General features: G+C 45.4%; 2 protein-coding genes across 4 annotated transcripts in view; both read left to right on the forward strand.

Annotated features, from left to right (window-relative positions):
* The window catches only part of wdr17 (WD repeat domain 17), a 245,828-nt gene that overhangs the window by 10,677 nt on the left and 221,292 nt on the right, over positions 1-13,859 (forward strand). The window lies entirely within an intron of this gene.
* Positions 1,310-5,402, forward strand: LOC147145432 (uncharacterized). Its single transcript, XM_086033937.1, has 2 exons — positions 1,310-1,767; positions 1,872-5,402. Exons 1-2 carry the CDS (start codon positions 1,754-1,756, stop codon positions 5,383-5,385), a joined length of 3,528 nt encoding a protein of 1,175 aa, XP_085890063.1. The 5' UTR covers positions 1,310-1,753; the 3' UTR covers positions 5,386-5,402.

Consider the following 13,859-nt stretch of genomic DNA (forward strand, 5'->3'; position numbering starts at 1 on the left):
ATGCTTATTTCAGGTAGTTCCACCTATCGTTTGTCATTTGAGTCGCTAGTGCATGTTTGTCATGTTGTACATCTTATTTGGAGATTTTAGTTATTATTGTGTGCAGCTGGGCAATGCACTCATATGCTGTATATTTTCCGTTTGTTGCAGAACCACACACATCCATCCTTATACTGTATACACTGCATAATTTCTACCTGCACCTACGCCTGTCTAGAGGTAAGATCTTAAGCCCTAAAATGTCAATCATTACGTTTGGGTCGGGCCGGGCTTCTCTCTCGCTGACTTTTTTGTAAAATAAATATATGTTTATAAAAATGTATACTAAAACGATGTGTGGATACTAAACTAAGGAATACTTGTTATAAAATAAATAATTTGGATAAAACAGAGAAGGCGCTGTAAGGTAATTGCTTCTACTAAGAAGCCGCAGAGCCAGAGCACGCTTTGCGCACATGACAGAGCCAGAGCATGCTCTGCGCACGTGAATGCCAAAATTTCAGGTTTGCTTCGGGCTCAGGCCTGCAAATCAAGTTAATTGGTTGGGCCTAGGTCGGGTCGGGCTGGATTTTTTAGGCCTGATCTTACCTCTACGCCTGTCTGCATGTACGCTACTGCCATACCCGTGCTGTTACCTGCCTATTCTTGCAACGAGATTGAAGCTGCGAACCCACATCTTCACTCCTCATTGTGTTCTGACCGACACCCGGGGACGAAAAGAGCAAACTACATATGAAGCACATCACTATTCTTGCAATAAGATTGAAGCTGCGAACCCACATCTTCACTCCTCATTGTGTTCTGACCAACACCCAGGGACGAAAAGAGCAAACTACATCTGAAGCACATCACTATTCTTGCAACAAGATTGAAGCTGCGAACCCACATCTTCACTCCTCATTGTGTTCTGACCAACACCCAGGGACGAAAAGAGCAAACTACATCTGAAGCACATCACTTATACAGTCCACTCTCAAAGCGGTAAGTCAAAAAATAAATAGGGTTATCGAACCCGCTTGCTGTCCCTCCTTTCGTCGTGTCACACACATGCATTGGTGAACTTGTGAAATAATTCCAGGTTTCTTTCAAGGAATTCACTGATGAGAGTAATGGTAAGTTGCTATTTCCTTTCATTTCCTAACCTTTTTAGACAGCAGTGCTTTAGACTCGTTTTCAGAATGCTCCGCTCTTTCAGAGTGGTCTACACCATGTGCATCAGATTCATCCTCAACTTCGGACGGAAGAAGAAGCTGATTGAAGGACCTCCTGTCTGGCAGATCGCAGGGGATGTAAGTGTTATAAATTCCTCATTACTGCTTTGTTTGCACATGCATTGTTTGCTGTTTAATTTGTGTGCTTTAGCATCAGGCATGTTTCGGGCAGCTAATGGGTCCTCTTTGTTTTCGTTGATTTAAGTCGGGCATATTGTTGGACAGAAAAAGGGTCCTATCGAGCCCGTGGTCCGTTAGCCGTTAGCGATTAGCGGCGAACTCGTGCGGTTTATGCGGTGGTGTGTATGCGCCATGATGAGCGAGCTGTTATGTTCTGTGAAGTGGATTGAAGTGCGATTAAAGCCAATTGTTCTCTACCATCGTGTCCGGCCACGCTTTTGACTCGAGCGACTGTTTGGATGAGGTGCTCCTGCGAATCTCCCTAAGTACACCGACAGTCCTAGCTCTCCGTAACATTGGTCCTTCGAGCCGGATTGCCTCACCCATCAGCAAAATGGACGCGATGAGAACAACAGTGACTGATGACGAAGCAACAGTAAGGCCACGGCAGCTACCATCTTATCTTCAGGATTATTGGGTCAGCCCTCCTCATTCTCTTATTCCTCATACTGCTTTTCAACATGACAATATAAATGCCAGTGCACAGCGGCTGCAGTCACTCAGCCTACAGACCAGGTCTGTTAGTCAAGATGGCCAGCTATTCCCAGCACTCGGGCGCCCGTTTTGTCATTCGCCAACAACAGCAGCTAATAAGATGAATGAGTGGAATACAGCACCACAAGTTAGCACACCTCCTAACTTGCCGACGATGTATGGAAGGCCCCCATCTCCTGCTTTAAGTGAATGCGACCTGCAAAGTCACTGCTCCACAGATTACTCTCTCGGTGAGCCCGACTTTCCCGCTTCACAGCAACTAGGACAAGTTCACTCAAGTCGTTACCGTGACCAAATTACCATGCTAACTCAGTCCCTTCCAGCAACATTAACATCCACAACGCAAGTTAGTGCAGCTCCCAAGCAGCCACTTCCCACGATAACAAGCATATTACAGCCACCAGTGTCTACGTTATACCAACCCACCTATCAAATAATGTATCCAACGGTGACAGCCGCAAGCATCCAGTATAGCAGCCCAGCTCCACAGATATCAATTCAGTACCAGCCTAGGCAGGCAGTCCCCGCCTATCCAGCATATCAGCCGTCTTCAGCTGTGATAACGTCAACCTGTCGACCCCTGGCTCTATCTGCGCCATATTACCAGATTTCACACCCCCCTCCTGTACTGCCACAACCTCTGTACCAGTCTTCACCAGCTGTAACTGTGCAGCCGTCGTTGCAGCAGCGAAGTCGCCAGTCAGGTCCACCTCTACAACCTGTCTACCACCCGATGCACATTATGGCCAATCCAGCTCCGCAAGTGCACAATGCCTCTTTGCCACAGCACACCATGCCGCAATCCTCAAGCAGTTTCTTCCTGCCAAAGCAGCCTGTTCCTGTACCTGAGTTGCCAAAGTTGGTTCGTGACAGCGAGAGGGAGTTCACCGACCTCAAGATGGCGCTAGATCACCTCCTTGAGCCCCATACAGAGCTTTCAGAGCACTACAAGTACCGTGTACTCATGGAGCACTTGGTCCTGGATGAAGCTAAGCTAATAGCTCAGTCCTGCCGGCATTATGCCCAACCTTACACTGCTGCGATGGAGGCATTACAGCGCCAGTATGGACAACCTCATCAACTCGCACAGAGTGAGATCGCTGCAATTCTAAATTCCCCTGATGTTAAATCAGGAGATGTAACAGGCTTCCAAAACTTCTCCCTCAGCGTTAACTTGCTAGTAGGAATGCTGACATCATTGGAGGGACCGGATGGGACAGAAACAAAGTCGACTGGTCATGTTGACAGACTGCTTAGTAAGCTGTCAAAACACATGAGAGACAGTTTTGTAGAGCACCTCCAATCACAAGGCCATCTCAACACAAACCAACTCAACCCTTACAACCTCAGGGACCTCTCTAACTGGCTGAAAGTCAAGGCAGAAGCGCAAAGGCTTTCGGCTAAAATGGCACAGCGCCACCGTCCCGGAGAGCCCCATGCATCCAAAGGGGAAAGATACGCTCCTGCTTCCAAGCATCGAGTAAAATCTGTGTCTGTGTACCATGGCTCCGATACCACCAAATCTGATGACAGTCATCCTACAGAGGCGAACCGTTCTGCTACCAGTTCACCAAAGTCCAAGAAGTTATGCCTCTTCTGCAAGAATACTGAACACTATTTGTCACAGTGCACCGACATCGTACAGCGCCCAACAGAGGAAGTCAAAAAGTGGCTCGAACGTAGTAAGCGCTGTTGTAAGTGTGGAAGGACTAATCATCTACCTGAGGCTTGTACCTTGAAGAAGCCATGTAGAGAGTGCCAAGAGATTCATCTAAGTGTTCTTCACGATGTGGCCAAGTCGGACTCACGTGTTTACCTCATCACTCCACGCGGCCAAGCAGCATTCGGCGACGGCAAGCAGGGAAGGAAGGTGTACCTTAAGGTGGTCCCCATCACAATAAGTAATGGACGCAGATCGGTGCGGACACATGCCATTCTGGATGATGGGGCTGAACGAACGATAATCTTACAGGATGCTGCTCAGAGGCTAGGCCTCAAGGGTCAAACAGAGACTCTCACTTTAAGGACAGTTCGCCAAGACGTCGTCCACCTTACTGGTGAGTCTGTCTCATTCCATGTAGCCCCACTATCACATTCAAAGGAGCGCTACCTCATCGAAGATGCTTATACAGCAGGCCAATTAGCTTTAGCGGATCAGTCCTATCCCAAAGCTCTTCTACAGAAACGGTACCGCCATCTTCGTGGTCTTCCCCTCCCAGACTTTAGCGGGGCGCAACCACTGCTACTGATTGGTGCGGACTATACACATTTGATCACCGCTAAAGGGCCGGTGAAATTTGGTCCAAAGGGCAGCCCGACAGCAATCCATACTGCCCTCGGGTGGGCACTACAAGGTCCGGACACTCTGGCGTCTACTAATGTTGCTTCGTGTTATCTCACCTCGCTCATGCCAGCATCAGATGACCTCTACCAACATGTTGAACGCCTTTGGCAGCTAGACGTCCTCCCATTCCGTAACGAGAAGCTAGCAGCACGATCCCGCAGGGACCAGGAAGCCCTAAACATCCTTGAAACCCGCACCGAACGGGTCAAGGTGGGTGACATGCTTCGCTACGCCACACCACTACTTCGTGTCAAAGGTGCCCCGTCACTCAATACCACCCTCAAAGCAGTATTGCCCCTCCTTCGGAGAACTGAGCGGCGCCTACAAAGAAACCCATCTCTAGCTACTCAATATGAGGCAGAGATTCAAAGACTCATAAGTGGAGCATATGTTGTCAAGCTCAGTGAAGATGAGATTCAGCGATCTGATGAGTCATGGTTCATACCTCATCATCTCGTCCACCACAATGGCAAGGCCCGTCTGGTGTGGGACTGCTCCTTCATCCACAATGGCCTCTCACTCAATGAACAGCTCCTGGCAGGTCCCACCCTCGGTCCATCTCTCATCGGTGTCCTCCTGAGATTTCGTCAGTATGCGGTGGCCATCAGCGGGGATATTCGAGCAATGTTCCACCAGGTCCGCCTCCTGCCTGATGATCAGCCGCTTCTGAGATTCATTTGGAGGAATCTGCAACGTGACCGGCAACCTGATGTCTACCAGTGGAATGTCCTGCCATTTGGGACGACTAGCAGCCCCTGCTGCGCCACCTTTGCACTACAAAGACATGCTAAAGACCACATAGAAGGTAATGAAGACATTCTGCAGTCCATCGAACAGTGCTTCTATGTGGACAACTGCCTGCAGAGTCTCTCAACAACTGAGGCAGCAAAGCTTCTCATTGACAAGTTACGGCAGGTCCTCGCTTCAGGCGGGTTCGAGATTCGGCAATGGGCGAGTAACAATTCAGCAGTTGTGGCTCATTTACCATCTTCGGCCCGCTCAGAGAGCACAGAGCGGTGGCTTGCAGAGAAGAGCCCTGACTCTCAAGAGCCAGCACTCGGTTTAGGTGGCATTGTCCAACTGACCAACTGGGGTTCCGAGCCAAACCTTCCGAGAGCCACCCACTCACGATGCGACACGTTTATAAAGTGCTAGCCCGCCAATACGACCCCCTTGGCATCATCATTCCCTACACAACAAGGGCAAAGGTTCTTGTTCAGAAATTGTGGTCGAAGAAGAGGAGCTGGGATGATCCAAACCTACCTTCTGAGATCATTGCAGCCTGGTCGAACTGGGAGAGTGAGCTTCCTGAACTGGCAAAGGTGTGCATTCCCCGAACATACGCTCCATTGGAAGTCGCCACTGATGCCACGGAATATACACTCCACGTTTTCTGTGATGCCTCGGAGCAGGCGTATGGCTCAGTCGCCTATCTTGCCACAACAATTAACGACCAAATCCATGTCTCCTTCGTCATGGCCAGGTCTAGAGTAGCCCCGAAGCGCCAACAGTCGATGCCACGTCTGGAACTCTGCGCAGCCCTAACAGGAGCTCAGTTGTCTTCACTGATCCATCGAGAGCTCACTATCCACATCAAAGAGACCTATCTCTGGACCGATTCAACTACAGTCCTGACTTGGCTGACATCTGAGTCTTGCAGGTTCAAGGTATTTGTTGGGACCAGGGTCTCTGAAATCCAAGACCTGACTGCTTCCCACGCCTGGCGGTACGTGAACACTACGAACAATCCGGCCGACGACTTGACGAGGGGTAAGACCCTGATGGAGCTGGTCAAGCCAAACCGTTGGATCCAAGGCCCTGCATTCCTTCGCTCTCCACCACACAATTGGCCTCAAGCCCCAGACTCAGTTAACCCTGTCGACTCCCTGGAGCTCAAGCAGAGCGTTTTCTGTGGCCTTGTGCAGATCTGCCCTCCAGATATGGTTCCTGACATTGCACAGTTCAGCACCTGGGTTGACTTGTTGGAAGCCACACAACAGTTGTTTCACGGGGCGGCTGCAGATTCGTCAGATCCTTCTTCTACTACACGCCAGGCAGAGGTCCACCTATTCAAGTCCAGCCAAGCCGAGAGCTTCCCTGATGACGTCAAGCGCCTCACATCGGGTAAGCCTGTCTCTCCCAGCAGCAGGTTGAGCTCACTAGCACCAGAGTTGGACCCTGAATCCGGTCTTATTCGAGTTGGAGGACGACTCAGGCATATCGAGTCCGGTCCTACTGACATTCACCCAGTCGTGCTTGATCCCAGCCATGCTGTTACAAGACTCCTCATCAAAGACACGGATGCTCGTTTGCTCCACCCAGGTGCAGGCAGAGTCTTCGCCGAACTCAGGCGGCAGTACTGGATTTTACGTGGGAGACAGGCTGTGAGAAAATATCAACGAACCTGCCCAGAGTGCACCAAATGGAGGGGAAAACCGTCAGTCCCAATGATGGCAGACCTTCCTCCAGCCCGCCTTAGGGTCTTGAAGCCCCCTTTCTACTCGACAGGAGTTGACTGTTTTGGCCCTTACCTGGTCAAAGTTGGTCGCCGAAGTGAAAAGCGATGGGGAGTGATCTTCAAGTGCCTGACAACACGTTGTGTTCACCTAGATCTGCTGGTGGGCCTTGACACAGACAGTTTCCTTCTGGCACTGAGAAGGTTCATAGCTCGAAGAGGAACTCCTGCTGAGATGCTCTCAGACCGAGGAACAAAATTCCGAGGGGCCGAGAGAGAAATCAAACAGGCGTTCGCATCTATGGTCCCAGAGCTTCAGGAGAGACTGTCTAAGAACCAGATTCAGTTCCGCTTTAATCCGCCAGCAGCACCCCATTTTGGTGGTGTCTGGGAACGTGAAGTACGATCAGTCAAGAGTGCCCTTGTGGTCGTTGTTGGATCACAGTCCCTTCAGGAAGATGTCCTTCTCACCCTACTAATTGAAGTTGAGAGTATCCTTAATGCCAAGCCCTTAGGCTATGTTTCATCAGACGTTGCCGACCCGGACCCAGTGACGCCGAACATGCTGCTCATGGGGCGGCGGGACGCCTCCTTACCTCAAGTATCCTACGCTCCGGACACACTCACAAAGAGACGATGGCGCCACTGTCAGATGATGGTGGACCACTTCTGGACCCAATTCATACGTCACTACCTACCCTCAATGCAAGCCAGGCAGAAGTGGCGGTGCCCCACTGATGACATCGTTCAGGACGCAGTTGTGATGATCGTCGATCCCCAGTTTCCACGAGCGCAGTGGCCGATCGGGAGAGTCGTTAAGTTGGTGGAGAGTGCTGATGGACGTGTTCGGTCTGCTGAGGTTCGAATCGGAGAGAAGACCTACCTACGGCCAGTGGCACGGCTGGTTCAGTTACCAGCGATTCCAGATGTGGACAATGTTGTTCCAGGGACTCTCGCAGCACCTTCGGACATTTAGTATCCTTTACATAATAGCTGAGCTATTCTGGGGGCGGCTGTTATAAATTCCTCATTACTGCTTTGTTTGCACATGCATTGTTTGCTGTTTAATTTGTGTGCTTTAGCATCAGGCATGTTTCGGGCAGCTAATGGGTCCTCTTTGTTTTCGTTGATTTAAGTCGCGCATATTGTTGGACAGAAAAAGGGTCCTATCGAGCCCGTGGTCCGTTAGCCGTTAGCGATTAGCGGCGAACTCGTGCGGTTTATGCGGTGGTGTGTATGCGCCGTGATGAGCGAGCTGTTATGTTCTGTGAAGTGGATTGAAGTGCGATTAAAGCCAATTGTTCTCTGCCATCGTGTCTGGCCACGCTTTTGACTCGAGCGACTGTTTGGATGAGGTGCTCCTGCGAATCTCCCTAAGTACACCGACAGTCCTAGCTCTCCGCAACAGTAAGTATACTTCAGGTTCATGTAAAGAAAAACAAGAAAACAGGATAGCCACCAGTATCCTATCTCTGGTGTGCAATGAAGGCAATGCGAAAGAAGCAGAAGAGAGAGGCTTTTAAATATCCAGGTCTTATTGCTGAGGGTAGTTTGGAAAAAATGTCAGTAGCCTTTAATTCAGAGGACTGAGGAGACATGGGTCACATTGTCCCGAAACGTATCTGCTGGAATTTGTTGAGAGTGTTGTGCTAAACACAATGGTGTCATTTAGAGCAAAATGGTATTTTCAGAGGTTTACTATACCTACTGCAAGTCAGACTGTAAATCGTCAATGTTGTGTGCTGGTGAAAACAAAACTAGCCATGAGGAAAAGCAGCATATCAATGTTATGTCCAAAAATGTAAAAAAAAAAGAAAAAAGGATCACTTTAGTCCAATTTAAGTCCTAGAGATGTCTTCACTTATCAGTTTAGTTGTCAGAACAATGCAAAGGCATCAATCACAGTGCAACTAGTGTATCAACTTCTGATGTCAGTAGCTTTGGAAAATACATACAATTGTTGCATGCATGCAGAGTTGGGCAGATTTTTCTTGTGCATTACAAAATACTAAACATGCTGCTGTCTGCCAAAAAACATCAGTCAAATACAAAAAAATAATGTTAAACAAATTTTTGGAGCCACATTACTTTATTTTCCACATTGCTTTATTTTGGATTAGGTTAAATTATATATTATACGAAACTTACTATGGATATTTAGGTACTTTTGTGATTTGGAATATTTGGAATGATTACTCCCCCTATGTATTGTTGTTGGTATGGCAGACTCATGGATTGTTCACTGATTGATGTGCATGTATCAGGTGTGTTTAAATGGACGTGCAAGAGTGAAGTCAAACGTTTTACCATACACAGACGGGGTGATTACATGTTAAATCGGTTATCGTGGACCCTAAGCTAGACGATGTCGTTCTCCTCGTTGAAGTCCTCCGGCCTTGGAACCTCCGGGACAGGTATGACGATATGCCCCTCCCACTGGGTGGCCTGGTAGGACAGGTGCCTTTCCCCAAGACTGCCCACCGCACGATTGGTACTCCTGACGACCAAGGCCCTAATGCAAGGAACACACCAGCATCCACAAAATACAAACATGCCTAACACTACTCTTATGGACATATTTAAGATACGGTGATTATCTATGGTAATAATGAAGATTAACAAGTAGTCCTTTCCTATTATTAAACCTCACCATTGTAATGAGCAGACTAATAAACTTAATTCCGAACCATCCAAATAATCTACAAAGTTAGAAATAATTTATTCCCGGGAAATAAACAGGAAATGTTTACTGAAAGGGAGGGGGGCGTTAAGTTAATGGGACAACTTAAATTTCAAGGTTCGCTATACACACACAACAAAAGAGTTTTATCTTCATGGAGTTACATTTTGGAGTAAGTAATAAAATAAGACATTATTATAATAGACAAACATTTTATGATAATTTTCTATTTATATAATATTGTTTAAAAGTATGAATTTCCTAATTGTTTGTAAATGTCATATTTGTCAGGACCAAAGCAGACTCTGAAAGCGTGGACTCAGATGGTGTTTTGAGCAAAAAGGGTTTATTAGACAAAAATACGCAAGACCGACAAAGTGCAACTAAAGGCGCTGGTATGACAAAACCAGGAAAACGAGAACAACCAAAAATGCTTGCAAAAGGCAAGGAAAGAAATAACGAAAATTGCTTGTCGTAAAATGACAAGATCACACCTATTCCAAAAAGTTCAACCGAGGGTAGCTTTAATAACACAAGATACAATACTTACTATGGCGAAAAACAACGAAAGGAGCAAAGCACATGGCGATAACATGATAGGACATCTAGAAAATTCAATACTAGGTGCTATGGTCACGAGCAAGCAGAGAAATAATCCGACAAGGAGTTGTCTGATTGGCAGTCCTTAAATAGTCCATTGATTACAAACAGATGCGCTGCAGAGGATCCACCTACTGCCCCTACTGGAGCAACCGGGCACAACAAAAACAAAACATGACCACAACAACAACAGACCATAACAATATTGTTGCATTATAGCAAGAAATTTGTAATAATATTTATAGTGTCAGATTCCGCTTACCTGCAGGATTATCGGGAAAATCCTGACCGGCTACGCCATTCAACAGGTATTACGTTTCCCCATCACCCTTGCTCGCTCTAACGTGACTGTGCGAGGGGATAAGAAAGTTTCCTAACCGGCGTCGAGAGGAATTTGCCTAGGTTGCTAACCCCCTTTAGATTTGTATAGCCAATCCGATTCTCAGTCATTTAATTATTCTTCATGAGTAACCGAGTTAAGAATTACTAATATGACTACTATACGTTTACGGCTGCTTCCTACTCATTTTGAATTGTCGGACTTGTTATTGACCTAGGAAGTTTAACAGTCTTTGTTAAAACCATACGGATTTGTTTTAGATCTAGCCGGAGTAAGCTATTTAATTAATTTCATAGGATGAAACGAGACCTTTTATCATTAAGGTCTTAGCCATTTGTTCAGCAAAAGTTACGTGATGTAAATATATTATTCAGTAGAATGACATTAATAGTGTTAAAATAAATTCATAAAATTCAATTTAATAATGTAAGAAATCACGGTGTGTTCCTCCATCCTTTTTCCTGTGAGTCGCTTCCATCATCACTTTCGTCTTCGGGACTTAGTGGTGAAGGTGTAGGTTCTGCCAAGTTTCTGGTGCCTCTCAACCGTCGTCTTTGGTCTTCCTCTGATGCAGAGGGCAGTGCTCGGTTAGAGTTGTTCGTTCTGTTTGGCGTGGATGTGGTTGGACTGAAGGTCACAACTGTGACCCTGGGACTCCTTCCTTCGTCCTGCTCTCCATGGTGTGGAGAGGGCCTTGTCAGGTGCAGTCCACTCGGCCCATCTTTTTCGCCATCTTCCACCACAACACCGAGTGTAAGTGGATTTTGCCCTTCTTCACTCGTTCTTTTTCTGGGTGACAGTACAGGATGGGGCTCGGTTGGGGGAGCTAGTTGAGGTGTTTTTCTTGATTTAGCTCTAGGTTGTTGTCGGATCTGCAGCTGGGTTTGGGATATCTGTATCATCTGAGTCAACAAACCTTCCGTCGCTCTATTAATCCTTTCTCCTCTCTGCTCTTTTGATATTACCACCACAAATTCAGCTCCTGCTATTGACTACTATACTTTTACGGCGGTTTCCTACTCATTTTGAATTGTCAGACTTGTTATTGACCTAGGAAGTTTAACAGTCTTTGTTAAAACCGTATGGATTTGTTTTAAATCTAGCCGGAGCAAGCTATTTAATTAATTTCATAAGATGATAACGAGACCTATCATTAAGGTCTTAGCCGTTTGTTCAGCAAAAGTTATGTGATGTAAATATATTAATCAGTAGAATGACATTAATAGTGTTATTCATAAAATTTAATTTAATAATGTAAGTAACCAAACAATAATTCTTGATCAACCATCAATTCCTTAAGGGCAGGATACGGTCATAAGCAAGAAAATTGGATGATTGTAAGTTTTATTACATGATATGGGTTTAATTCAGTCATAAAAGTAATAATAATGATTTCCTTAATAGTATAGGATAAAATGTAAAATCAAAAATCAATGTTAAAGGCAAGTATAACATTGGATAAAATAATAAAACAAGAAATAATAGTGATAATAGGCAAAGGGAATAAAAATGATTAAATAGTAGTCTTAATTTAAGTGAGCTCTCAAGAGTGGTCAAGTCTTAATCGCCCCAAACCTGATTAGAATAAGGAACTATTGGGAAGTAAGAAACTCAAATGCTCGACTGGCCAATTTCTTAAGCACGCGATATAAAGTGAACTCTATTCAGTTACCTTATTGAAGCAGTAATTTGGTTATGTCCAAAAAGGAGGAGAAATAATCCTTCTTGCTTGGGAGTTAGAAAAGTGTCCCAAGAAAAATGCAAAATTATCTCCTTGTCGAAGCATCTTCTTGTAACCGCGGCAGGAGGGAAGAAAAAGGGCGTGGATGACTTCCCATTTTATAGCCTCTGGTTTTTGGGAGGCTCTTACATTAACTGCACATGTGCTCAAGCTTTTTTACTGAGAAAAACATGGTTTAGGCGTTGTCTCTTCAGCTAACTACGCATGCGTCAAGGTTGTTTTTCTCAGTGGTTTGATGAGGTAATCAGCCAGTGTTTTTCCATCATCTTCCTAAAAGTCTGTGTTGGTTTGATCATTCTTTGTAAACAGGGCTCTTTTTGGCTCACTTAATTATAAACTAACTTTAGCAAACCCCTCATTATCTAAGGAACAACAAGTACATTGTCTACCTAGTGAATAACAGTCAACATGTTTGTGACAAACAGGTGCTCGAAAATGAATAGCATGTTTGTGAGAAATGGATCAACATTGTGACCATTTAAGACACTTATTTTAAGACATACATGATAAAATAATCTGAGCACTTAATATTGTATATCCAAGCAAGCAATATAATGGATAACATATAAATACAATTCTTATTGCCACATTCTCTCCCATGTAGACAACAGGCTGATTCTTGTTCCCTTTTACATCGCATGTAACATCCTTTGAGAGCCAATGCACATGGGCTATTCAAAGCGGAAGTCAACCCAAGCATATTTTTTGTTTGTTATTTTTTTGAATATGTTCCCAGCAGGCCCACTAGTTAAAACACGGCATTCTGATTAATTTTGCGTTTGTGGAATATAAATTAAGTAGCAAAATGCACTTGCTTTTAGCCATCTCTGGGGGTGGCCATTTTGTCTTCTGTCGACTGAAAATGACATCACAACTGCTTACAACAACCAATCACAGCTGACCTGTTCTCTGAATCTGAGCCGTGATTGGTCGTTGTGAGCAGTTGTGATGTCATTTTCATTTTCATTTACTTGATGGATGAATTTGGTTAGTCAAAAAATGTTTGTTGATTTTTTATTTATTTATTTATTTTTTCAATAGCAATCTTGCAAATCAGTACCTGGGAATGCAATGGGATTGATGCAATGGGTTGATCAGGCCCATGGACCCATTGCCCCCCCAAGTGCTGGAGAGGGCTTGTTGGTCCCCAAATCAGGTTTTCTATCCCGGGGGCCATTCCCTTAAACATCCTCTCAAATCACATACACATTCAAACTTCCACCTTCCGCTCACACCTTTATTCACTGGTTAGTATCTCATTCACTCCGCAAAAAGGTGCTTTCCAGTTCCACTAAGAGACACCCCCACACCCCCCACACCCCCGGCGCGTCCGCCATTTGTACATTAAATTTTGTGCTAGCAGTTACTCGATTCAGCCAGCGTGTGCCAAATTTTATCACTGTCATCGGTGGATTTTGCCCATCCAATCGCTGTGATGTAGCTCTTCTTGTTCCTCCTGGACGTGGTTGGGAATCCTGGACCTGTAATGTCAACCAGCTTGTAGACAACAAAGTTTGCAGTCCGGTATTTTATGAAACAATGTATTGTCCCTTCAGAATTGTCACGACAAAGGTCGTTTTAACTTCACAGAACATCTATCTTCCAGCCTGTTTATGTTTAATACATATCACTTGGCAAAATATTTGGTTAATAAATACAAATTGGTAAAAAAATCAGCAATGCTTTCGTCAACTTTGTACACCAGGAACTAATGCGCAACAGATGTCATGTTGTATGTTATAGGTCATGTCCAGTGTGTCCTGCTAGTAAAACTAAAAGTGAAAAGTGACCTGTCTATCCATCTCTCGTTTTT

The sequence above is a fragment of the Filicampus tigris genome, chromosome 6 (assembly GCF_054856515.1).
Source record: "Filicampus tigris isolate MCC_2025a chromosome 6, RoL_Ftig_1.0, whole genome shotgun sequence".
NCBI lineage: Eukaryota > Metazoa > Chordata > Actinopteri > Syngnathiformes > Syngnathidae > Filicampus > Filicampus tigris.